A 26,394-nucleotide genomic window follows, 5' to 3' on the forward strand; every position below is an offset into this window, starting at 1 on the left:
GATTGCTGCTCACGCCGTAATGGTTTCATTCTTCACTGTCAGCCCCACGGACATGTTTGTTGGCAACGCAATCAACGGCCGAGGTGATGAAGCATGAGCGATGACATTATGTTTAGGCATTGCCTCGCTGCAGGCTGCAGGAGAATGCGCGACACCTCTCGTATCCAGTCGAGCTTTTGCTAATTACGCAGTTTGGTGGCGGGGAAGTAAAATTAGTGGCGATTAAAACACTATGTTTCGACAAAGAAGATTTTTTGGGGGGGGAGAATTTATTTATATGGACAATGCATGATGAAGATTGTTTGGGACACCCAAAATATTTTTATCAAGCTCATCTTACAACTTTACCATGAAATAACTTACAGATGGGAGTGGAAAAATTCCTCATTAGTTAAGGATCAGTTTTAAAATGCCACGTCTTGCATTCTAGTTTTACCAAAAGGTAATCACAGCCTATTTTTGTTTCATTTTGTATAAAGGAGTTGAGCGTTTTGATGTGCTCAAGTAACTGGGTCAAGGAATGCAGTATATTAGAACAAATGGCACAATTTGAGGATGTACGGCATTGAAAATGTTGACCTTTTTCGTTTAGGCCGTATTGAGTAGAAGTGATGACGTGACATTATAAACACCCTGCCTTCGAACTTATTCCCACTAGCCTTGGTGTATTTCATTGGTTTTAAAAGGCAATTTGGAACCCTGATGGATACATTTCATCCTTGAGCTGGCTGGCATTATTAAGGAGACAGGCATCTTCATTATGCTTTCATTTCCCTCCAGAGTATAATGAAGTTCTATGAAAAAAAAGCAAACAAAACAAACTTTCTGTGTTAATTCTTTTGTGCTAAAGTGACCCTTTCAGACAGTGCAACAGGAGATAATTAGTGTCGCCTATAGAAGCAAATGAGCCTGCCAACAAATCCTATTTAATCTGCTTTAATTAGACCTACCTTTTAAGCACTTTCATTAAAAATGGCCAATGTTCATTCTGAGCATCATATAAATCAAATTTACTCAAATACATGATACAAAGCTTAAATATTTATACTATGAGCTTTTTTTAAGACCGTTTATGGTCCATATTAAGCACTAATCTTTCTTTTTAAATGTGATAATTCCCCTGATCATATATTCCCTTTAAGATAGGTTATGTTAAATTAATGAGAATAATGCCAGCATAATTTTTATCCTCTTTGAATTGAATGCAACGTCCCTGTACGGACAGAATAAAAAGTCATTTACATCACATTGAGTGAGAGCAGATGGTAGGACGTTCAATTGAGAGCAAAGTGGGCTCAGGTGGAGGTCCAGGCAATAGCAATTTTAAGAAGCCATGTGCTGGTTCTTTCATAAAAACCTCAGTGATCCTCCATCTGAAAGAAAAGTGTCTAGATCCAGCCTTAGCAATGACTCACACTTTTTATTTTTTTTGACTGGCCTGTCAATATAAAGCCTAGTTTTACTCATTTAGCACCGTCAGAGCCAATATTGCTTTATTATTTTCCCTGCTGTGGGTCAAGCCGCCGTGCTCTGACTGCGACACAGAGGTGGCTTCCGCGAAGAAGGGATTAAGAGTTCGCCTCGGTGCATTCCCAGATATCGCTTTTCGACAAACACCAATATGCAAATTTGCAAGCAGCCAGAATGGGGGCACGTTTGCTCGCGAAATAGACACAGCACACAGTCTTCAATGCCAGAGAACACTGATCACAAAGTAGCTGACAAGAATAACGGCGTCATGAATTTTACATTTTCCAGTTTGTGTCCCACAGTGAGGATTTGGCAACCCTGTTATTGTTAATAATAATTGTAACAATAATACTACTTGAGACATTTCTTTTGTTAGCCTACTTTAAATTGTAATCGTTAAAGATCGTTTCTGTCAACTTAAAATGACATCACAGGTCACAACCAATTATGTCTCAGCTTCAGAAAACTGGTATTTTCAACTGGTACCCTTCCAATGCTGCCCAACAAGGGGATACAAAGTTTTCAATGTAAAAAATATATATATATATATATACTTGAGACTTCTGGAAGCCTTCCTCTTGATCAGTTCAATTTGTATTCCCAAGTCTTGAGTCAACTTCAAGTTAGATTTGTAATATTTTATCCTCTTAATATAACAGCAATACACCATAACTGAAGTGGATGGACATGTTTTTGGGTTGTTATATTTGCAACATGATGTATGCTGTGCATCATTGAAAATGCATAAGGGTTTCCTCTTTTGCATACTTCCACACTCGATCTGCAAAGTCGATAAATGTCAGGCGAGCTGTAAAATCACTTGGTGAATATTGGATGAGCAAACAAACCACACGTGATGTATATATGGAGTTCACTACAACCGATTCCCACCAACCATCCATTTCCCATGTGGCAGAACATCTCTGCGTTCCTTCAATGAACGTTATCATCTAGGGGAAATGGTGGTTCTTTTTCATACCCTGAGGTATCATTTACGCTGCCATGGCAGCCATGTTAATCCACTGCTGATCTACCCATTTCGGATCAAGATGCCCTACAATCGATAATGTCATGGAGGCTTTGCCTTCTGCTCTTCATCACAGCCTTTCTCTCCATCTCTGACTTAATGCACTTTGATACTGCGTTTATGGGATTTCCTGTTTGAACATAGAAAATGGAAGGAAAAATGTTTACAAAAATAACCTCTCATTGCACAGACATAAACTGAGAAAATGCATTTGTTAGATGCAATTGGATTTCCACGGTTGTATGTCAATATGCCCCTTAGTGGCAGTGATTAGCATATATGACGTCAGGATCATCTGATCTCAATAGTGACAGTTTTAAACATTTAATTAGTTACAATCATTGTTTCTTGGCACTCGTAGAATATTTAAAACTTATTCATAGTGAAATTCTACGCAGCATATTGCACATTTTAACGACTGAGAGCACTTTATAAATGTCTTGCACAATTATAGAAAATGCAAAATATGCAAACCCAAAAGCTTTCACACTAATCCCTCAATTAAAAATTTTGTGGTATTCCCACACTGTTTCTAGGCAGCTTCAATCACTGAGAATGTTTTAGTTTCTCAGCATTCCTTTAAATCAACAAATAATACTCTTATGACGTTTTATGTCACAATAATTAAATTACAAGTTATTCCCCAGCTCCAGTCGCCTATACTTTGGTGTCTGCAGTGAACTCCAGTCCACATTTTGTGGGCTGCTTTGCATCGCCGGAGCATCTGATATGCAGCGCAGTCTCTCCTCTGCACCCACTCGCACAGCAGTTGTACTTGAACGCAGCACGCCGGGGCTCTCAGTCTATACGTCTGTTGCACTGCTGCGGGGCTCGGACAAGTTACGCGCAAGCGGTGGGAAGAGCGCTTCTCTTCTCCGGATCCATGTGGCACTTTTTTGCGCGCCATCTCTCCAGCGGTGCATGGTGGGGGCTCTTAATTAAGCACCCCTTGCTGCATTTCAAACACATCTCCTCAGGGACATGCACTTGCTTGGCTTTGCAGGCGCAAACTGAGTAAAAGATCCAAGTACCGGTGGATCTTGTTGTCATTGTTGTATTTTTATTAATTAGCAGAGGATACAGCAGGGAAGCTCCTGGATCTTTTATCCAAGTCCACAATGCTCAGACTGGAGATGCTCGTTTACACTTTTTCTGCGCTGTGCATCGCATCCAAAGCAGAATTGAAAGCAAGGAATTGCACCGAGGTGAGGGAAGCTTGTGTAGCCAGGGGCGTCAACTTCACGCATGTTCCTCTCCAGGAGATTCCAGGTAAGAATCCAATGCGACGTTATTACCAACAAGTGTTTGTTTATGGCTGGAAAAAAAACTAAGAGTTTAATAGAGCTCATTTTTGATTTGATGTTGAGTTTGGATGGAGCAACATCCCAGCCACTTGTTCAAATTCCAATAAGAGAATAAAGTTGGAATTTTAACAAAAATAAAATCCTAGTACAACCCAAGAAAACATAGGGGGTAAAGTTATCATATATTAAGGAGAAAAAATAATTTAGTTTTATGAGACGCAGGTTCTGATATGTGAATTTGGACTCTTTACAGAGGAAAATACAATAAGAGAATAAAGTTGGAATTTTAACAAAAATAAAATCCTAGTACAACCCAAGAAAACATAGGGGGTAAAGTTATCATATATGGAGGAGGATCGTTAGAGAAAAAATAATTTAGTTTTATGAGACGCAGGTTCTGATATGTGAATTTGGACTCTTTACAGAGGAAAAATGCGTGGTGGTATCTCAGTTCGGCAAAGTCTATTAACAAAATATCAGATGAATTGCTTTGGTTCTGTAAGCCACAGCGTTCAAGTAACTCAATTGTGAGTTTTCTCACATAGCGTAAATGTCACATTTGTTATTAATTTATAAAAATCAATATCAACACTAGTGTTGGCTCCCAAGAAGGTGAAAAGCGCAAGTGATTGTGCTATTAAGAAGCCCTGCAAAGTGTTGATGTTTGGGTGGGTCATCCGCAGGCCCCACCCTCGAACTCCCTTGACGACCTTTGCGTCTGGCACACACAACGGTGACAGGCGGGGATGGATTCATTGTATTTCCATTCAGGGATTTGCTTCCGTCTCTTCGGTTTGAGAAGAGATTCAAATTCCTGAACTTATTGAAGCGAACAAATTTTGAGAACAAGTACAAATAAAATCCTGAATTTTTTCAGAATTAAGTTGTAATACAACAAAATTATTTTGTCATTATAAAAAAGATCTATTATTAGAGAAAAATGCAATTAAGGAAAAAAAAACTGTGATAGTACAAGAAAAAAACTTTTTGAAAAGCCCTAAAAATTGTGACACTCATGTTAAATCACAATTTTATTATCTCAGTCATCGATTGGTGAAGGCAAACATTGCCACATCTTTTCTTTTTGTTTTCCATTGAATTGTGTCTCGAGTACTCTTTCGCAGAGGTCAATGGTCAGTGCTGCTAGCTTTACTTCCTAGAAGCACGCCGCCAGTTAATTCCGCGCAAACTGCTCGACATGACGATAACAATATTTAATCCTAATATGAAGAGTCCCCACGGGCGACTGCAGTGTGATTGCCTGCTTGCTCCGTGCTGTAGCCAATCCTGCGTGCATAGATAATGGATAATGAATGGTCAGCCATAAGCAGATTAACTAACCCGTTCTCGCGTACATTTTAGCGCCAACGCCAGGCGGAACTGTGGCTTCCGCTTGCTTAAGTATCTCCGACCACAAGAGACTCTTTTTCCACATGATTAAAAATGCCATAAAAGGCAATTAAAGCGCGTCTCGCTTCCAATTATATCTTACAGCTGACTGACTGTAAAGCTTACCAACTGGTGATGTGAGACTCTCCCACACTTGTAAAAAATCGCTAGGAATAAATATACAATTAGACTGGAGCGTTTTGTCAATGGCAACAAACCAGTGGTGTAAAAATCCTATCTCATGAATATCAATACTGATACTAATACCGAAATTGGGGCAGCAGCAGTATAAAATGTTAGTCTGCTTGCTGGCTACTGCAGAGGTGCCATTGAGCAAAGCGCCATCCTCGCGTCTCGGCTCAAGTGGTGCAGCATCGTTGAATCTCTCCTCACATGCCTGCATGAGTGTGATGTGGTCCTCCGTGATATAAATTTTGAGTTTTGTGAGTTAAATTTCCCCTGGAGAGATTATAATGGTTATATTATTATACAGTTATCAAGATTGTCATATGGTATCATTAAGAATCAGTCAGAAACATTCTAATATCACAAATTTGTTCCAGGAATCAATTTCAGGCAGTTATTGAGTGAACAGTATTTCAGTATTGATCCACCTGACACGACGGTTCATGTTCCTCTTAACTGGGAACAAAGTGTAATTAGTTTGAAATCAGCACATTTTAGCCATGACATGTTTGCATTAATCAGATGTCTGCTCATAAACATGATGTTTCCGATTCAAGTCTGCCAGCACTTGGTTTATTAAAACAAAGTAACGGCAACTGGCTCATGTCTTCAAGTACGTAAAATGGAATGTATGAAGGAAGTTAGTGGAGATACTCTGAGATTGTATTACAAGAAATGTTTACACTGGTTATATGTTAAATCAGAATTAAAAAAAGAAAGAATTTTCACATTGCTCAAGGAAACAGAAGCAATATGACCGATTTTACACTAGCGGAACTAGAGAGGGGGGCCGCGGGGGCACTGCCCCCCCTCTGTAATATGCTTGTGGTTAGAATGTCTGCCTCACAGTTCTGAGACTCTGCGTTTGAATCTCAGCTTTGGCCTTACTGAGAAGGCCGATATGCAGTTTTATATGTATAATATATATGTATATAGATTTTCCTCATGTTGCTTGACAATAGTCCAATTCAAAGGAATTTAGTTTTTCTACGATTTCTCGTGACGTTCCTCGGGGAACAGTTTGCATAGTGTGAATATGGGAAATGTAATAATTCAAATTACCTAGCATGACGGGCCACTTTCCAATTTTTGCGTTCATTGGCACGATGAAACTCTATAAGAAACAGCTGCTAAAGCACGACGGCATTACCGGCGTGGCTCAGTTATGCGTTCAAAGCAGAAACAGCTGTGTTTGGAGGAATTAAAGTCTTCAGTAAAGCGTAAAGGTGAGTTTGCAGAAGAAGTGATGGTTTCATCTAAAAATCTTGGCACGCGGTGCGCATAGCGTGAGCGTTTTTCATCCTGCATCAGCAGAAGTGTCTCATGGGGAGACATTTTGTAGAAAACAAGCTAAACGGGATGAGAAGTCAAGAGATTGCACTTGTTTCAAATTATATCCAACATGGGACGTGTTAGGTTCTCCTAAATTCATTTCAAAGCACTACTTTACTAACCGGACACTTAATTAGGAACACAATCTCAAGTGCTGAATCGAAACTTCTAGAAACTTCCTGAAATGCGTTATTTTATGCCAAGTTTATTCTTGTGGTTGTAGATTATGGTTCAGTCACATTGCACTGGGATTTGGTCTCTTCCGTCCAACCATTTTATCCTCGTTAGAGTCGCTGGTGGGCTGGAGACGAACTCACACTCACATTCACACTTAGAAAATTTACAGTCTTCAAAAAATCTAACAGTCTTCAAAAAACCTAACATGCTTGTTTTTTTGGAATGTGGGAGGATACAGTATTAAACGGTGTGTTCAGTAAAAAGCTGTGCCGCTCCCTATCAAGTAAGACATGTCTATTTATAGATTATTCAATTATTCCATGACATTAACTGTAATTGGCTGGCAACTAGTGAAATCGACGGCTATACTGTAATTATACCGGGAGCTACTACTAGCTGCCTGACATTTTTTTTATTTCTGTAATCAGGCAAAAATGTGTAATGTAAGAATAAAGTGTGTTTACTTAAAAATAAATAATGCCTGTATTCTGGAAAAACCAAGTGGAGACTTTTTTACGGATCATTGGTTACCTTGTGTTGTGGCTTCCGTGCAGGTGACATTTAAGCCTACGTTAAAAAAATAAATAAATCCATGTTTTTAAAGTACAGAACTTAAATAGAATTTGCATTGGCATTGCATGTCATGGAAACTGTGCATTAGCGATTGTGGCAACCATATGAAGGCTACTTTTTGCTCCACATGACTTAATCGAGTATGACAGCAGCTCTGAGCCAAACTCCAATAGTGCTGATTAGTTGGTCAACAGATGCTGCCGAGAGACAACAATGTGCGATGGTCATTTTAAAAAATTCATTGATGTTTTTAATTTTTAACTTGAAGCTTCAGTGAGAAACAGGCAGGTTGCACGCCTCAAGGGCATGACGACCATCTCGCGCAAATTTGCTGAGGTGCTCATATAGCCTCGCCTCTATATGACTCATTCAAAGGCGTTGATCAAAAGGTGTCTATTCAAGAGATGACATCATCCGGAGATGAGAGATGAAATTGTTTGCTCAATGTGTCGTCGGCACGGATGCAAAGGTGCGAGCGCGTAGGTTATTCTAGGCATTCGGGAACAGGTGGGCCTTTCATCAAATATGCAACCCGGCTTCTTAGACACGGCTATGATAGACGTGCCAGATGGGATTATTCATTGTTTTTTTTCTTTGTTTAATTTGTTGTGTGCGAAACACCAGGGCTGTCAGAAATGTTGACAGTGATAATTTCTCAACTACTCAAACTGAAAGAAAAACCTTGCAAACCTTTGTTTGCACCTGAGTGACAAGGCATTGTATATAAATAATAAATTCAATGATGAATTAAATCCACTTTCAAGAAATAAACATTGCTTTATTTTGAGTCACCTAATTGTCAGTTTTGTGTTAGGCAGTTTGTCAGAATTTTCTGAATATAATGAATAATGTAATTTGTAAATTCAAAACATCTTACTTTTACAATCAAGTCATCATTTAAGTAACTAACTTTGGAAGTCAAGGCAACTGGCGACACGGTTACCATAGTAGCTGACATTGAATTCGCACCAATTAGCACTCTTGGCCTCAACTGCTTCAAGACACGATTTGAGTAGATTTGGTAGATTTATGTAGAATCAAATAAGTGTTGAGTGAACTGGGCTGTGTGATTTTTCTTTTTTTTTTTTCTTTTTTTAAACGGGCTTATTTATACCAAACTCCAAATATTGGTAGCAGAATGTCATGCTCAACTGTGACCTCAGCATAATTGCACTCAAGTCATGCTCGCAATCCCGGAGTTTTATTGTGGTCAAAGCGATGCCTTGGAGTTAGGCGGAGTCAGGGTTAAAAGGCAAAATCTAACAGCTCCATCGGTATAAACTTTTTGTCAGAGCAAGGCCACGATTCCGCCTGCGGATGAGCTGGCTTGAGGCTGTTTGCAGATGCATGCTCAGAATTCAAATGCTATTCCGTTATCGAACCTTTTGAAGAGTACAAAAATACAATGGAACCTTGAAAATTCCTTTCAAAACTGACTTAGACTGTCTGAGATTGCTCAAAATAACTATTATGGATGGATGACCTCTCAAATAAACCCAGTGAACCTTCAGCCTCCCATTGGTAGAATATCTTATTTTCGTTGTACAATGACAGTAAAGTCGTTCTATTCTCATTCTATTGAGGGGAAATATTAGGTGAAGATCGCAGAATGGGAATTTTGCCTCATTCGGTATAACACATCGCCTTTGCTTTTATTATTTACAATAATAATAATTCTTATATTTATATTAACATTTATTGATATTTGTTTTGTTATTTTGATTTTAGCCTGTGGCTCTGAGTTTAGCTCATTAATATGGATGCTCAAACAACTTAAATTCTTGCACAATGTTAAATTGAAGCTTAAAACAATTTTTGTACTCTTTAAATATTGTGGTGACAGTTTGACATAAGGAATGGACTATTTCTATTTCCATATTTCCCTACAGAAATATAAAAGTGGTTGCTAGCTGTATAGATAGCTAGATAGATAATTTATTTATCAAGTGAAGAAACTCAAAATGTTATTATTGCGTGCAGCATCCTGGAACAAATTGTGATCGACTCCAGCTCCACCAAAATAAGCAAACTCAGCATCACTGTCACTTCCTGGAGGTGATAAGGTCCCCTTTTGTCATACAAACAAAGAACACAATTTTTTACCTGTATTCATTTGAAAACATGTCACATCGGCGGCCAATAACTATTGTCTGGATTGAGCTAGCGCCAGAGATAAAACGTTCCGATATAAAGGAGGCCACATGACAATAAAGTCGCATTTGATGTCATCGTTTGTTTACACTCAGCCATGAGCCCCCACTGAAATACGAGCGCTTATATTATTTGATCCTTGGCCGCTTGCATAAGGGCATAAATGAGCTTCGCTGGAGTGTGTAATGTGCACAGGTTCTCCAGCATCATGTAATGGAATGGAGAGGATTAGAAAGGTTAAATGGGAGTACCTGCACGGTGGGGCTGGGGTGATCAGGATTGGCCGATGATGTATTACCAGACCAAAGTGACCTTCCTGTCTGTCACAGTCACCGAGACTGATCCGTGAAGAGCTGTCAAGTTGATGCTTTACGATGACGTCTTTGGATTTCTACGCTATCCTTCTGCTCCAATCGCAAATCACCTGCTGTTCATGCTCCTTTATGGCACCGTCATTCTGAATGGGGACGCATTATTGAAAAATGTCTTCTTAATTGCTTGTATAAATATAGCCGGAATGCCTGCCCACCTGTCAAGTAGGGAATGATGTAATTCCATTTTCGGACACTAGGTGATACAACATAAAATTTGAAAGATTAGAAAACAGGAAGTATCAGGCTCGTTCTTTGCAGATGAGCTTGTCCTCTTTACTCCTGCATTTAACATCAACAGAAAGCAATGGCTGTAAGTTCATTTTACAATATATATCTTTGGAAATAATTATTAATTTATATTCCGGGATGGTTAAAAATGGAATTTATTTACTGGAAACAGTGACTGGACCTCTTCTTGCTCTCAATATTTATTTTTGAATGTAGTTGTATTATTTTAAAGTGTGTTTGAAGACCTTCAAGTGCCATTCATGCTATAAAAAACATGCTTAGGTAGTATTTAGGGTGTTTCTATATTGCATATTTCTCTTGCAGTATTGTGGGGCTGGTGTGCAATATGACCTAACCCCCCTCAATGGAGCAGGACTTACAGGATAAGTTTCAGATTTGGCCTGTGTTTTGTCTGTCGAGACACATTCGAACCAATTACACGTTTAACCAACTCCAAAACCAGAGAGCTGGTCTACGGATCAAAAAACAAGCTATTGTGAAAGCTGAGAGAAGATGGCTAACCATTCAGAAACACTGGCCAAAATACAATACAACCATTTGGAATGTCCTAAAGAAGAAAGAAACCACTAACAGCGAGCAAGTAAGCAACCTCAAACAGTTAGATCAAGGAAACAAAGAAGCTGTTGATGACAGAAACATTGTCAGAGCGGTAAAGAATGCCAACAGTTTTTGACTTGAGCAAAACATCCAAAGGTCAGGACTGAAGCTATTACAAACAACTATATGTGAAATGAGAAAAAGTATAATAAAAGCAAAGCCATCATAATCCAGTGCAATATGTCTTCTTCAAGGGCTGCTCCTCTTCAATGTAATCTGATGATGTCATCCAGGAGGAGGAACTCAAACAAACGATGGCATTTGGTGCTGCCGAGGGGATTTTTATTTGACTCCAACTCGCATCTCATCCGTCGTGACGGCCCAAAATGGCCCCGTGATGCTTGCTCTCCTCAATGCTATTCCGAGACATTGTTTAAATGCTTTGTGACGATACTGTTCACGTAAAAAGCAGGAGGAAGGGAATACTTGAATTTTATAAGGTGAGATGAATGAGCAGAACTGGGAATTGTCTTCAGTTTGTTTAATGTTGCATTAGTAGGTAATGTCCCAGGAAGTCATGCATGCACCGTTAGAAAAACAATCAGTCATGTTCCTGTGTGCCATGTTTTTTCACAGATAGCATGCATATTGTTGACATTGTCGCATGAGTCATGATTTCACCTGTCACTTGGCACTTAGCAACAGGAGCTCAGGGTCTGCTCGTTTAATGCGGTTTTATATAACATTAAATGTCAGCGACAGGATGTGGCGCGAGCGATTAGCACGTCTGACTCACAACTCGATAGATGGTTTTTAAATCTCAGCTGTGGTTTTCGTGGATGGATTTTGTTCCCCCTCTCAGCGATGGTGCAAATGGTTGTCTGTCTTTACACCTACTTTGTAATTGAGTGGCGACCAGTCCAAGGTGTAATCTGTCTTTCCCCCGATGTCAGCTGGCTCCATCTCACCACGACTCTGAACAAGATAAGCACAATGAGCAGATGGTTTTGCAGATGCGAGGGATTTAAAAGGTTTATTAGGGGGAAAAAAAAAACATGCCTCATATGCTGTTAGTCCAAAATTATGCAGACTGAGAATAAATGGAGCTCTAAACATTGACAAAGTGTCAAAACTACAAGAAGAGAATATCACGATTTTTAATGCATGTTATCAGTCAAGGCGACGAGGCAAACTATTGGGTAAGCACATCTGCCAAATAACTTTTAATTTCTGGGTTTGAATCCATACTCTGGCTTTTTTGGGTGGATTTGGATTTTTACCCATATCCCCAAAACATAAGTTACCTTTAATTCTAAATTGTTAAGAAGAGGCGTGAAGCTACTAATGAGGACAAGTACTAATATATAGACGATGGATGGCTGCCCAGGGTAAATTTTGTATGCTCTGTAAATCAATTGCCTATCTGACATTACAAGGTGGCTCAGTTTTGTGAAACCCTGATGGTGAGAAGACCTTGTATTCAGCATCTGCTCTATATGCAACCTAATTGTTAATTGTTTTTCTATTCGGGTTCCAGATGCCCGAAGTAATCTACATTCACTGATGGATTTCAAACTCATTATTTCAGGTTCAGTGTTTTTAAGCAGCAAGAGTATCTTGTTGATGATGCATCCCTGGAACTTATCTGCAATGGAAGATTTGACTTGATTCTTTTTGTGGTTTTTGGTTCTAATCCAGTGTTCCTTAGCTCCAAACCCCAAGGCAGTGAAAGAGAGTTGCTGTTTTTTTTCCTACTGTGTCAGCTAGTTAGAATTATATTTTAAGTTATGAAAACATCTATATTTACCCACCTGAAATTTGCTTTTTTAAGATTTGGGAACGTTAGAGAGATGGTCATCAGAAAAAGTGCTTCGAAAGACGTGGTCCCAAACACAGGGCTCGGGGGCCATTTGTGCCACAGAACGATATGTTGCGGACCCCTAGCAGACATCAAAGTTTAAAGGGAAAGTCAAGTACAAAATGTTCTTACAGTAATACGCCGTATGTACCCCCACTAGTCTAATATCCATGTCATTTTCTGAGTTTGGTCATTTGATGTTCGCAAGCCGAGCTGTGATTTCTTGACCTGAGCCATTTCAAAACCTTCCATGAAATCATGAACAAAAATGTATGGAAGGGGATCTTTGAAAAACAAACAGTTGAAGAAATTGTTTACTCTCTCTTTTTTTTTAATTGAATCAATTTAAAACTATAGGCTGCCTGCACCACATGAATCATTCAGATCACTACGGTTGGACTGTTTCTATCATAAAAATCAATTTTAATAAAAAGAAATCTCTTTAGCCCAAATCATTTTGACACAGGGGGAGATGATAATATTTGAGGCAGGGTCTTCCATGGAAAATTAGAAATTTGGTTTCTCGCTGAGAACACAAAACAAAACAAAATATCCATTTAGAGGCAACTGGGCTGTGTTGTATTAAAAAAATGATAGACATGCTTTTCAGTAAAAAAAAAAACACTTTTTCCACAAGACTAGCATTCTTAACTTTTCTTGTAGTGTCAGATATGTCTGCTTTCCTCAAGGCCTCACCTAGCCATCAAATCAAAATGAGACAAAACCCTGTCTCGAAATGCCTCGTTGCAACCGTCTATCTTTAGCAACCGTCTGTTACCAGCGATGTTGGCCCCTCGTTTTGTTTTGAGGCCAGGGGAATGCGGCCTCCGAGTGGAGTGCTGACGAGCGGGAAGTCCTGGCACTGTGGCGAGATTTCAGCGCTAATGAGGAAACCGTTAAATGCTGAGTGAAAGGTAATAATCAGTAAAGTGCCACCGGCTGCTGCCCTGCGCTGCCGTCGCCTCCGCTAAATGGATGCAGAGCATGTTGGCATGCATGTCTAAGCAGCGTGTGGACTGGAAATCCATAGCAGCCTCCTCCTCCTCTTTGAGTCCATATTGTGTATAAAAAAAAAAAAAAAAGGCAGACACTGTGTTCCATATGCTGATCATGGTTCCTAAATGTGCTGAAGATGCATACACACATTAATCTTAACCGTATTGATATTGGTAGGCCTTGCAGCGCTATATTGCCCATGAATATTCCACAGCCATTAGCCTCCAGGTCAAGCACGTTGTACATTTTATTTTGTCTATTTGTCTTCTTGACTTTTATTTATACAAGGACCTTTGCTTGGTTTGTTATTTTTCCTCCTATTTTAGCCTCATGACCATTTATATATTTACCTTCATAAAAATAACTTTAGTGCCGGGTAATGCTGTGACAATATTGGCGCGGCTCTGACATCTTATGAAAAAGCAAAAATGACTTTTTTTTTTTGTTGCCTGAGATGACCTCATGACTGCTCAGCATAAAATATGTATGCACGCTGTGCGATGAGGCCAGCAGCATTGGCACCCTGCTTAATTTGAACTATTTGGTGCCAGATTTTTTTTTTTTTTATTATATTTATAAATGTTGATCTGTTTGCCGTAAATGGCAAATAGAGAGAGCTATGTGTTCATTCTGCTGCATGAATTGCTTTTGAGTTGAGTCTAACTGATGGTGTTTTTATCCAAAATACAGAAGAAACAGCACATCAAAGCTCTTTTGGAAAAGACAAATAATAACCAAACTCAACTGTTTATTCTATGCATTTGACAAAAAAGTGAAGTTAAGCACTGATTACATATTTTTCATAGAGGATCTGAAAATATTGTACAGAAAATGACTATTCAACTACACAAATCTTCCTAACTCACTAGTCAGAAAACTAACTAACCCACTAACTAATATTAACCAAACAAAACAAGTGAACTTAAGCAACCATTATCCAAATCTTAAATATTATGCAGACTCTCGCTTTGTAGCTAGCAAGCTAAACAACTAGTAGGTAATGAGTCAATGAACAGAAACTAACAAAACTAGTGAATTTTCATTTTTCTGACAATACTTTTTTTCTGCATTTAGAAATGTTTTTACATTGAAAACACCCACTCATTGGTTCAACATTTTTTTCTCCCATTTTATTTTTAACACCTACATGGTTCATGTTGTTGTGGGATACTTTGACATATACATAAAAAAACTGACACGTTTGCTTGGTGGATGAAACCCTTTTTCTCTATATTGTTTTCCCCATCATGCCGACTCTCCCGGGGATAAAAAGAAGACTCCCATCCTACAAACGTATCGCACCGCTTTCATTGTCGAATGTTTTATGTCGCCGGGAATTCATTTCTGTCTGGAATCTGTCCTTTTTTCACACTCAAGGACAACCACATGTCCCTCTGTCTCTACCTGCAGAAGCCGCCAGTTATTTAAAGCACATCATGTCTTTCATTATGACTTGTGACATGACCCAAAATGTGATATAGTGTCACTGGAATTGATTTGATGCAAGCTTGAACTTGAGGAGGGAGCTTGGCTATTCTATACACAACGCCTCTGGAGACATTATTAAAACTGGAAAGGGAGGAGTGTGTGCGAATGCATTGGCTTTTGGATGCATACTGATGTTCATCGACATTCCAATTCACTCTCATTCGATTTATTTCACAATGTTGTGATATCTATTCAAATGTTAAAAACAGGATTTCCATGGAAATGTTTGCAGGCGTGTTACAGTGTGGAAGCTTAACAAGCAAAATAATCCAAACATTGCACAACATACCTTAATGGCTCAGTTATAAAAATGACACATTGATGAAATCCTAAATTGAAAACAGTAACTCATTTGCCAAATTATCAAAGCAGAGTATGGAGTACTACACAGTACCTTAGAACAAGAAAAAGGCTTGTGACCTCAATTGAGAACTAATAAAATAGTGTTTGGGTAGCAGCAGATGCCAGAGACATATGCTGCATATCTTTGTGATCAGGTACATCTCTCTGGCTGCTTTTTAAAGTTGGCAGCTTCAAATGCCTCATAAAAAAGGACTAAGCATAATGGTACTCTACTTATGGTGCAATTAGAGATAAGTGACAGTGGTGTCTTAATTTAGACTCCCTGAACGAAGCAGTTGTATACGTATGTAAAGTAGAAAAAAAAACTATGGGAGGACAATATAGATGAGTGCTGCCCATCACATTGACAGGTCATGTGACAAAATTTATGGAATACTAATATTTGTGTATTCGGCATATAATAAATAGTTACCTGATGTTTAAGCTCCTGGTAAATCAGGCCCCCAATGTTCATGCTCACATTTGATTGACACGGACAAAGTTTGCTGAGGGCTGTTTCTAATATTTAGACCAATGAATAGAATAAATCAGCAAATATGGTTGACAGCGCATAGGATCGCTGACGTGCAAGTGATGCAAAGTAATTGAGCCCCGTGATGGCAGTTTGTAAACACCCCAAAAGTGACTCTGATTCCATGCTTAAACTGTTTTGCTGTAATTAAAATGAGTCAAAGCTCATTAGAAAGCTGTGCACGCTCTTGTTAGGCGGAGGCACGACGATTGGCTCAATACAGGAAGGTTAAGCAGGGATACATCTCTGTGCTTCAAGCCTCTTCCTCTGTCTGACTAATAAACAAGGCTGGCTATTCATGTGAAATAATTCCCGATGAGTGCTTTGCTCAGGGTCGTAGACAGCTTCCCACGGGAATCAAACTTTACATAATATCGGCCAGAACAGTCATTAGCTCAGAAACAAATGATGACTTTGCTATCAAAGAAATCCGACGCAGTGCACAACCCTGAAAACATCTCAATGAGTTGAGAAACTGTTAAATAAGTTGAATAACTATCGCAAAGTGAAATAACTAGCAAATAAAAACCAACAAACTCATTGTAATACCAAAACAATAACAACAAAACACTTATGAAAAACTCCCATTCATAAAAACAGACGAACAAAACCAATGCCTTAATAAACTACCCAACAAATGTCAATTGCGAAACGATGAAAACCGAATTAATTGACATACAGTTACTTCCTCATGAACACCACCGCAATTACATAATTATGTCACTTAATGCACACCATCTTGCCACTAGTAAATATAGGTGAATACTGGAATCCCCATTACAATCTGGAATAATATGGCGATGTAGTATTTTGTGAGTGACAGAAGTTGTGTGAACATCTGTATAGTTCCAAATGTATGATTCTGGTTTTTGTTGTTGTTGTTGATAGCCACGTACTTGGCCTTTGTAAGCACAAATGCTCCAGTTGCTAAACCCAAATAACTCCCTCAATGGTGCTCCAAGATGCAGCAAATGCCTATTTGAGTCCAACATTAAGTTCCATTTTTGTTATTTCTTGCTATTTTTTTTTACAAACCACAAAGTACAATGAAGTTTTTGTTTGTTGGTTGCTTGGTAACCTCAGGCCATTACGATTGGCAAGATTGGTCTAAAAGCATGGACTAAGGAATTTATAGCTGTGAAGAGTCTACTCACATTTGTTCGAGTGGATTGAGCTATGGTGGAAAAAAAATACTTGTGTGGCACATAAGTGATGTCTTCCACATCGTTCTGCTGAATTATCTAAAGGTAAAATGTAATATAGTACATCTGTTGATGCTTTCTGTTCTTGTCAATCATCATCTTCTCCCTCCCATTGACAGTGCAGTATACCCAATAAATACACATCCATTTCATATGATTTTTAAAAAACCTGCACTCTATAATAAGCTCTTTATTCCTCCATCTTAGATATGAGGTTGTCAGGCAGACAGATGATCCAGTGAGGCCAAGCTGTTTTAACCTTGACTAGGAAGGGCACAGTGCTCCTCTGAGTGTTGGTGTCCCTTGAAAGCCCTTTCCCCAATGTGCAGTTCATTGATATACAGCGGGCTTAGTCATGTTGGAGACTACCAGAGAACAATGAAGAGATGTTATGTCAAGATGCCCCCCACACACACACACGTACACACTCTCCACCAGACACAACTGATGAAAAGGTCACAGTCACTATTTGTTTCACAGTGAGGGGGTGCACCACTAAGGTGATCCCTGAATCATTGTTCTTTATTCTTCAGCATTACATTACATACCATCGCAATGTAATAAGGACATTTAGAAGAAAATAATTGCAATTTTGCTTTCAACTTTAAAATCCAGATGACTAAATATCATGATGCCGTTGCATGATTTAGACATCCACCATACCCTATACTTGTTTGAAATGTATATAAAACCCAGGACAGCAAATTAAAATCGACAATATGAACAATAAATCAATAGTTCCCTAGACTTTATGACTTTTCTTGATCTTTTCTTGAGCAATGCAGCAGTGTGTATTGACAGTAACACAATGCTCACTTTAAGACGAGCACTAAATTGTATCTTGAAATGAAAAGACCGAAAATGACTTGATGCTGAGAAAATTGGCCTTTTGGAATCTCCGCTGAGAGCACTCAGAAAGTAAATGCTGCTTTGTGGAGTAGTTCAATTGACAGTCATTAGTCACATGTCAATTCAACAATATTTATATTTAGCACAGTGACACGGTTCTAATGTCGTCAAATGAGTGGCAGGTACTAACTTTTAAAAAAAAACAAAAAACTTTTACTTCAGTATTTGTGTCACGGTGAAACACTTATACTCCCTTCATTGATCTACTTTCTGCTGGCTAGTTCAACCACCGGCATCTGCTCCATATCTTATCTGAATGTACAAAGCTGCAAAAGAGGTTATGACCCGGATTGATCGGAGCAAGAGTTAAAATCCCAGCAGAGCCAATAAAAGCATTAAAATTGGATTCTAATATACCGTATTTTCCGCACTTAAGGCGCACCTAAAAACCTCCAATTTTCTCAAAAGCCGACAGTGCGCCTTATAATCAGGTGCGCCTTATATATGGACCAATATTGAGCCACTACAGCAGGCGTGTCCAAAGTCCAGCCTGCAGGCCAAATGTATATATCTTATATATGGACAAAGTTTTAAAATGGGCCATTCATTAAAGGTGCGCCTTATAACCCAGTGCGCCTTATAGTGCGGAAAATACGGTATGTGAAAGAGACTTGTCAATGAAGACGATATTGAAATAGATTCTGTTAGCAGTGAAAGTGTTCGTCAAGTTTAGAGATAGAGCAAACTTCCCAAGATTTCTGTTGCTCTTTCTAAATCAGTGCTTGAGGGAAGAGAATGATGTGCATCATTAACTTCTCCCCAATGTCATTAATTATGTAACGTGCAGCCGAATCTTCTAAAAGATTGTAGCGTCTCAGCTCGCGCTGATTTATCTGTAAGTTAACTTTACCTCTTGCCGTCAACAATACAATTTATTCTCAGCCCTATCATGACGGCAAGATTGTAGCCTACATACTGTCACACATCTCACTGTGCTACCTCAGTGCCAAACGTTAAGTGCCAGTTAGGGAACTTGAACTTCTCTATAATTTATTTTTTTATATATGCCTCCATTCTTTAGTTTTCCTTTGATTAATTTTTCACTTTCATTACGTTGTCAAATGATGTGTTGTTCCATCATGATGTATGGAGATTATTCCTGAGAATAATGTGCAAGAGTGAAAAGGCTTCTTTGTGCCACATGCCAAGAATGTCAATGTAATTCTTTGTGCTTACTGCTTTAGCTAAAGCACATTCAGAAAGAAAAGATGACAGCCATGGGAAAACTCATCCAATAAAAAAAGTTCCAATGTTTTGTGTGGTGGGTCTTTATACAAACAAGTTTTTAATTAGTTACGAGCCTCACCTTTTTTTTGCTTTACAATAAATAACAAGAAATAAATTGAACAGAAGCTGTTGAGTATGACCTTCGTTATCTAGGCTACAACTCTACAGTTTTAGAATTTGATGGTGTTTGGTGGTCAGCATACTTGCTCTTACCGTGACCTATTTCTTAATTGGTGTTTCTTTTCACAGGCGAAAATCTGCGAGTGTGTCCGCATTCTCACACATGTTGTACCCAAGAAATGGAAGACACCTTTGGCCAGCGGATTAAACAAGAGTTTAGTGATCTGGTGGATGAGATGAGTCACACCTTGAGGAGCATGTTTGTGTCTCGACATCAGAAGTTCGATGGTAAGTCATCTCGATGAGGTTTATTTTGATAATTTGTGTTTTGGACGGGCTCTGAAAATTGATAGGTCAAGTCGGAGACTCGCATTCCAGTAGACATCTTATCACTGTGTTGTTTTTTTTTATGTAAATTTTTTTTTTTAGTTGACGAGCAAAAATGAAAAGACTGTCAGTGTTAATTTGATATAAGGTTAACTGTTTGTAGCGCTTCACTCGACCCCTCGTATAGAGATAGGAGAACCCCCTTGTTAATATGCATGCATGCGGAGTAGCCTCCCCTCATCGGATTAAACAAACTACGGCTCCTTGCTCAGCAGATTGAAAAGAGCAGCCCAGAGCCAAACTTTGCATTATTAAGCTTTGTTTCATTCTCTTGCATGCCGTGCCGTGCCGTGAGTGCTGTGAGTTGAAGCCCCCAAAGCGACTGCCTTGACCACTGGGCTAATGTTACCTCACCCTTATCTCTTAAAGGCTCCTCAATGGAGTCAGCTCCTCTTAATGAGATATAATAATCCCACTCGCTACCGACACGAGACTGTGTGGGAAGGGATATCTTATCATCACTTCACATGCAGAGGTAAAAAGAAGTCTGGGGGGAAAAATAGCCACCTGTCTTTTTGATGTCTAAGGTGATTTGAATGGCGCGCCCAGTGGATTGCAGCATATAAAACTTTCATTTCTTATTAAAGTTGTGCCTATTAAGTTTTAATTCCCGGTTGACTTTGAAGCTCTTGAGGTTTCCTTGGTAACAGGATGGTTTTAAAACCATACCTTACGCTCGAGCTGAGTATTTGCCTGACGAGACGGCTATTAAAAGCTGCTCTTGTGTTTATAGCCGGTATCAGAGGAAACCATGTCGTTATTATCAGTAATCGAGATGTTTTTTTTTCTTCTTTTTTTTTTTGTTTAAAAAAGAGAAATGTGCTTTTTTTTCGTTATTTCAGAAAGGCATTCAAAGCGTCACATAGAGCTTCCTCTAAGATACAAATGAACCACAAATTGATAAATAAGTACCAGACAACATCTTTTTTCCTGCAGAGATTTCTTGCTGTCAATGTATCGGTAATGTCACAAGGAAGCCAGCGGCTTTGTCCAGCCGCGCAGTTTGCTCTCGGGGTTTGCTGTCACTCTCTGTAATTTCATCAGCAACAAACTAGATTTTGTTTTGGAACTTTCAGCTTTTCTCCTTTGTGCTTCCACAAGTATCGATTACAAAGTGACTACTGATTGATTAATAAAGAAATTGAGTGTGATTGTCAGGTTTGAACAAAAGCCAGCAAAGGTAGACGTGGTGTATTCACCTCTAGGAGATAGGAAAGGATAGCATAAATCTAGATGCTGCATTATTCAGTAAGATTGTGCATTTGCGACTTCATGCATTTCTTAGCTAAGAAGCACAGACGCGAGCGATACGAGCATCGATGTTGAGCCGAAACTTGCCAAACACGCTTTCTATTAGTTTGTTTCAATGTTTCTTGACATTAAAACCTACCGTTGGAGTCTCACCTACGGAGTTTGCTTCTTGAAAGAGACTTCATAATGTGTTTATTAGAATGTCAGGATGAACATATGAAAAGAAAAGTTGATTGTGAGGAATTGAATGTAGATGAATCAATTTCGATGTAACTGGGTCAAAATGGAGAACAAAAGAAGAGGCGCTGTCAATGAAGTATCATTTCTGAAGAAAGCTTTATTCTGTCTGATACATTGACATGGAAACAGGAGTTTCGTAAATTCAAAGAATAATGTTCCTGTCCATCGATTTACCTAGCACACGCTGTGTTTACATTTGTTGGATTAACTGTCAAAGACCGGTTTACATGTTCATATCAACGATAACCAGGAAGCATTTTTATCATCATGCGCACAAAATATTTAATGACGTCTCTCGTTTCATCTCCAAGGTGGAAAATATTTTTTTTCACCATTTTAGGCAAACTGACATTCCTATCAGAAGTCTACAGTACTATGTCTTTAAAAAAAAATAAAATAAAAAATACTTTTGTGAGATACTGCAGAGACATCTTGATTCGACACTGTACAATAAATCTGAAATGAATTTTGACAGATGTGATCTGGACAATACAGACTGCAAACATTAAACTTATTGCTTCCCAGAACTAGGCTTCATGTGGAGCTCTTGTTTGTACGCGAAAGAATCAACAATGATTAAAAGTTTCAAACTGAACTTCCATCTCAGTTAGATGGACAACTCTGAATTTCACCTGTGGGTAAAATGCACACCATCAGAGTTAATGAGTGTTTTCTTTGCAGAATTCTTCTTGGAGCTCCTGGAGAACACTGAGAGGTCCTTGAACGAGATGTTCGTGCGAACGTACGGCAAGCCTTACATGCAGAACGCCGAGGTGTTCGAGAACCTCTTCGCCGAGCTCAAGCGTTATTACACGGGGGGCAATGTCAACCTGGAGGAAATGCTCAACGACTTTTGGTCGCGGCTTCTGGAGCGTATGTTCACTCTGCTGAACTCCCAGTATGTCATCACTGAAGACTACCTGGAGTGCGTCAGCAAGTACACAGATCAGCTCAAGCCCTTCGGAGACGTGCCCAGGAAACTGAAGGCTCAGATCACCCGGGCGTTCATCGCTGCTCGCACTTTTGTCCAAGGACTCTCGGTCGGCCGCGAGGTGGCTCAGAGAGTCTCCAAGGTAAATGAAAGAACAGCTAAGAATCAACAACTTTTTTTTTTTTTTTTTTGCACATCATCTGCAGTTTTTAACACGCCCGAGGGCATGTTTGCTGTTCTTGTAGCGAGCTGACTTTCCTCTGCTGTTTCACTGTAAACAACTTCCTCCTTACTCAGATTTTTTTTTGTCTGGGTCTTCAAACAGATTACATTGTGTAGAGTTTCCAGAGATGACATGCAAAGAAAAAGATAATCCCAAAATTGGTCAGTGTTGTTTGCAAAGTTCTCCCAAAGCATCTAGCAACTATAATTAAGCTGTATGTCCTTAATATTCCGTTTGATGTAATGCACTGATTTAATGCCTCTCCTGCTTCTATACCGTACCGCCCCAGGAGTGTTTGCACTTTTGATCATATACAGGGGCGAGATTAAAGCAAAAGGCACTGAGCTAAATCTTGGATTAATTTACAACAAGTGTCACCTTCCAAATGCGCAAACATGACTCCCGTGTATTCATTTTCCTCCAACCAGCACTTGTGGTGATGTTATCTCTCGAGCAATCTCAGAGGACCTGTTCTAAGGTCTAACTAAAAGTGTGAGCAGACACCTTCCAACCAAACCCAAAAGGAGAGATCACGACTTTACCAAGTCAAAACACGAATTTTTTGCTTTGCGTTTTTGCTTTCTTTGCACATCCTTCAACACAAACAGCGGCGGTGTAAAATTTTATAATGCCGCTTTCCATGTTTGACCTTATTTGAGACTTATAAGATTTTAAAGCAATAGGTGTATTTATGAGCTACAACTGACGGAATACATACAAAAGGCTTTTTTTTTAAAACGTACAAGTTTTGTTGTGAAAACAACACAGTCTAACATCTAAGAAGAGCAGGCAAACTGTTTTATAATTTATGACTGACTGTCCTTTCAGCAGACTTTCTCAAAGCACATAGAGAATTGCCCTTTGGGCAACAGACGTGATCATGGAAGTAAAACATGCTTTGGAGTCTGAACACTGAGCGCTTTGTAAACGAAAAAGCACATCTTCTCAGTTGAAACTAGCAATCAGACAGACACATAGATTGTAATTGCCTTTCTGGTTAGAATTTTAATGAGTTATGATTAATCAGCGCTAGGATCTTTAGAATGTGTAAACAGATGTCTCTTTTCCCATTTTGCCAAATGATTTGTTGATTGATTGACACTTTTAACATCCACGAACAGATCCATACAATTAAAAATAGAAATATCAGAAACGAATAAGGACCAAGGATGGAGCCCTGTGGAACCACACACTGATCTGTATACGATGGATGGCAATATTTTAGTTCTATAAAATGTCACCAAATTCAAATGAAGCCCAAAATATCCTGTGATGCTCGCTGAACCTTGTGACATTTTACTTAAGAAGTCGGACCGTCCTTTAGTTCCGTCTCTTGCTCAGTGGCCTCTTTGCACATGCACATTGCCTTTGTCAGTGCCGCTGCATGCTTGACCTGTGTGACCTAATGGAGCACTAATGTAGCGGTGAGTCGAGGTGCAACACACGAATCACTCAATAGCAATCACTCACAGTGACTGAGTCACAGGATGGAGAGGCACGGAGCAGACCGAGAGGCCGCCTTGGCAAATGTCCCCCTTCGTCCCTTCCTCTTTATGAGCGGCCTGGTCATTTTACCGCCGCTGCTGCTGTTCCCTGGCATGTTGACGCCCTAAGAGATGGATGTATGTGTATGCGGGAAACAGCCGGAGGTGAGTGCATGCCGGCTGTGTCCAATTCATCCCTGAGATATATGACAAGCTGGGAGGAGAGAGGGGGGAGCTCATCTTCTCGTTTATTGTGAAGAAGCGAGCCCACGGGTGTCACACATTTAACTCCTAGGTGGAGAAGCATTCTCATATCTAGCACCGTGGCGCCGCTATCTCCACTCGTCTGGAAAGAGGCAGCAGAGGCAGGGACAAGCTGGGAAAACGCACACGGCCGAGATGCGATGATAGAATGCACAAAGCTTCTGCCAAGTCTTGGCCACACGCCATCATTCTGCCGTGACGGTTAGCATGTGCGCACACGGAAAGCCCATAGATTTATTGAGCAAAGCCAGAGCGACAACTGAACCTTCAATAGGATACTCCCAAGGGTGTTAAGGGTTCATCGGGCCAGTATTGTGCAGGAGGATTCCCAAAAAGGGCCATTTGTTAATAACAAAGTAGGGTTATTATTTTTTTATTCTTTAAAATACCTGGACCGCAAACATCTATATCAACATTTGACAAATGACGCAATGATAAGTACATGTTTACAATTTATCACCCGAAAAAATGAGCATAAAAAAAAAAGTGATGACTTTATAATGCCTTGTGTATTTGTGTACAACACGTTAACAGTTCAACACAACGTGAACATGAAATTATGGAGGAGAATCTGAAGAGTGGCTGGAAAGAGGGGGAAAAAAAACGCATTACATACATAGAAGATTCCATTTTGTGGAATGAACGAGAGTGCGACTTCTATTATTGCAGCAATAGTCCTGTACGTTCTCTTCAAAGGCGCTCACATCTCCTCTCTTTGTGTGCTCTTACAGGTAAGCAGCACTCCGGCATGCATGCGAGCGCTGACCAAGATGTCGTACTGCCCCTTTTGTCAAGGCATGCCAGCCATTAAACCCTGCAAGAACTACTGCCTCAATGTCATCAAAGGCTGCCTGGCCAATCAAGCCGACCTGGACCCCGAGTGGAACCATTACATTGGTTAGTGTGCTTCATTTCTCACAGCTCTATTCAAGTTGATTCTTCTCTTGTGCTGCTGAGTGCATCTGACTAATACTGCGTGTGATAGAATTGGATATTGAGGCCAAAGGAGAAAGCTTTGCAGGTAATTGTTGGAGTGCGGGAAGCACTGATTGAAATAAGGCCCAGGAAAAACAAATGAAGCAATATGACCTTTGACACTGATAGCTATTGTGAAGTGTCAACTACTGTATGAATTGACAGCCGCGTTGTACATGACATACACCTGGAAGCTGAAAGCATTTGGGTTCAACTCTACATTCATTGTAATATTTTGGCAGCTTGTTTACATATGACATACATATTTACATGACGTTTTCCTCCCAACATGTAATTTTTTCTGTATCATGATAATATCATTATTCATTGAAAAAAAGAATAATTTGAGTATGAATTTGAAAAATTTGGGGTTGGGACATGATGATAATTAAAAGAAAACTTTCATAAATAATCCCATAATATTTCACATTTTTGCGCAATTTCAGTTTTTATTTTTGGGGATGGAAATTCTGTTAATTTCACATGAAATTTTACCAATGTTGGACAAAAGCTGATGTCTGCTGCAGAATACACGTTCAAAAAAATTATTTTTGAGGCAGAATACTAATTTTGATTTAACTTTTCATTAATCTTCTTATTTTTACATTTTGACAATAATTCATGTCTGTCATATATTCAGACGATTTTAAGAAAAACACAAAAACTAAAATCCTGGTATCTTCATACGCTTAGAACATTGAATATAAATACTTTTTGGACACTAATCGTTTCATCAACATGTCAAACAATTGTAAATAGCCATCGTGAAAACAACCCATTAGTGTTTTGCCATACCTCTCTAACAAATTAAATACATAAACAATCAGTAACTCAAAATGTGGCCATAACGTAGAAAAACAAAACTGTAAAAACTAATCAGATGATAGGTTGAACTCGCATGAAAAATATTAATGTTACATATGCCCATGTAGGCTCAAATAGTTGGTATGATCATGATGGTTCTCACTGGTGAGGTTTGTGACAGTAAGTCAATATGGATGAAAACAGATGGTCCATACCGCGATGCTCATCTCGTCAATTTGACACTTTGCATAGACTGAACTTGACTTGGAGGAGAGCTTTGCTTTTTGTTTTGACAACACAGGCTTTGCCTCGAGTGAGAAAATCTTATCCCCCCACCCTTTCCTACCCACGTTCCCTCATTGCAAACGATTTTCCTCACTGGATTCTTCTCT

The 26,394-nt window shown here is 39.3% G+C and overlaps 1 protein-coding gene across 2 annotated transcripts in view; it reads left to right on the forward strand.

The window, feature by feature from the left end:
• The first annotated feature begins 3,267 nt into the window (after window positions 1-3,267).
• LOC148394305 (glypican-6-like) overlaps window positions 3,268-26,394 on the forward strand; it is a 53,693-nt gene continuing 30,566 nt past the window's right edge. For both annotated transcript variants that reach the window (XM_088383508.1, XM_088383509.1), the window contains exons 1-4: window positions 3,268-3,766; window positions 19,573-19,731; window positions 22,003-22,394; window positions 24,955-25,120. In XM_088383508.1, coding sequence (XP_088239634.1) covers window positions 3,616-3,766; window positions 19,573-19,731; window positions 22,003-22,394; window positions 24,955-25,120 — 868 coding nt within the window. In that variant the 5' untranslated portion in view covers window positions 3,268-3,615. The remainder of the gene's footprint in view (window positions 3,767-19,572; window positions 19,732-22,002; window positions 22,395-24,954; window positions 25,121-26,394) is intronic.

This window comes from Syngnathus floridae, chromosome 8 (assembly GCF_059516105.1).
Source record: "Syngnathus floridae isolate MCC-2025c chromosome 8, RoL_Sflo_1.0, whole genome shotgun sequence".
Taxonomy (NCBI): Eukaryota; Metazoa; Chordata; class Actinopteri; order Syngnathiformes; family Syngnathidae; genus Syngnathus; species Syngnathus floridae.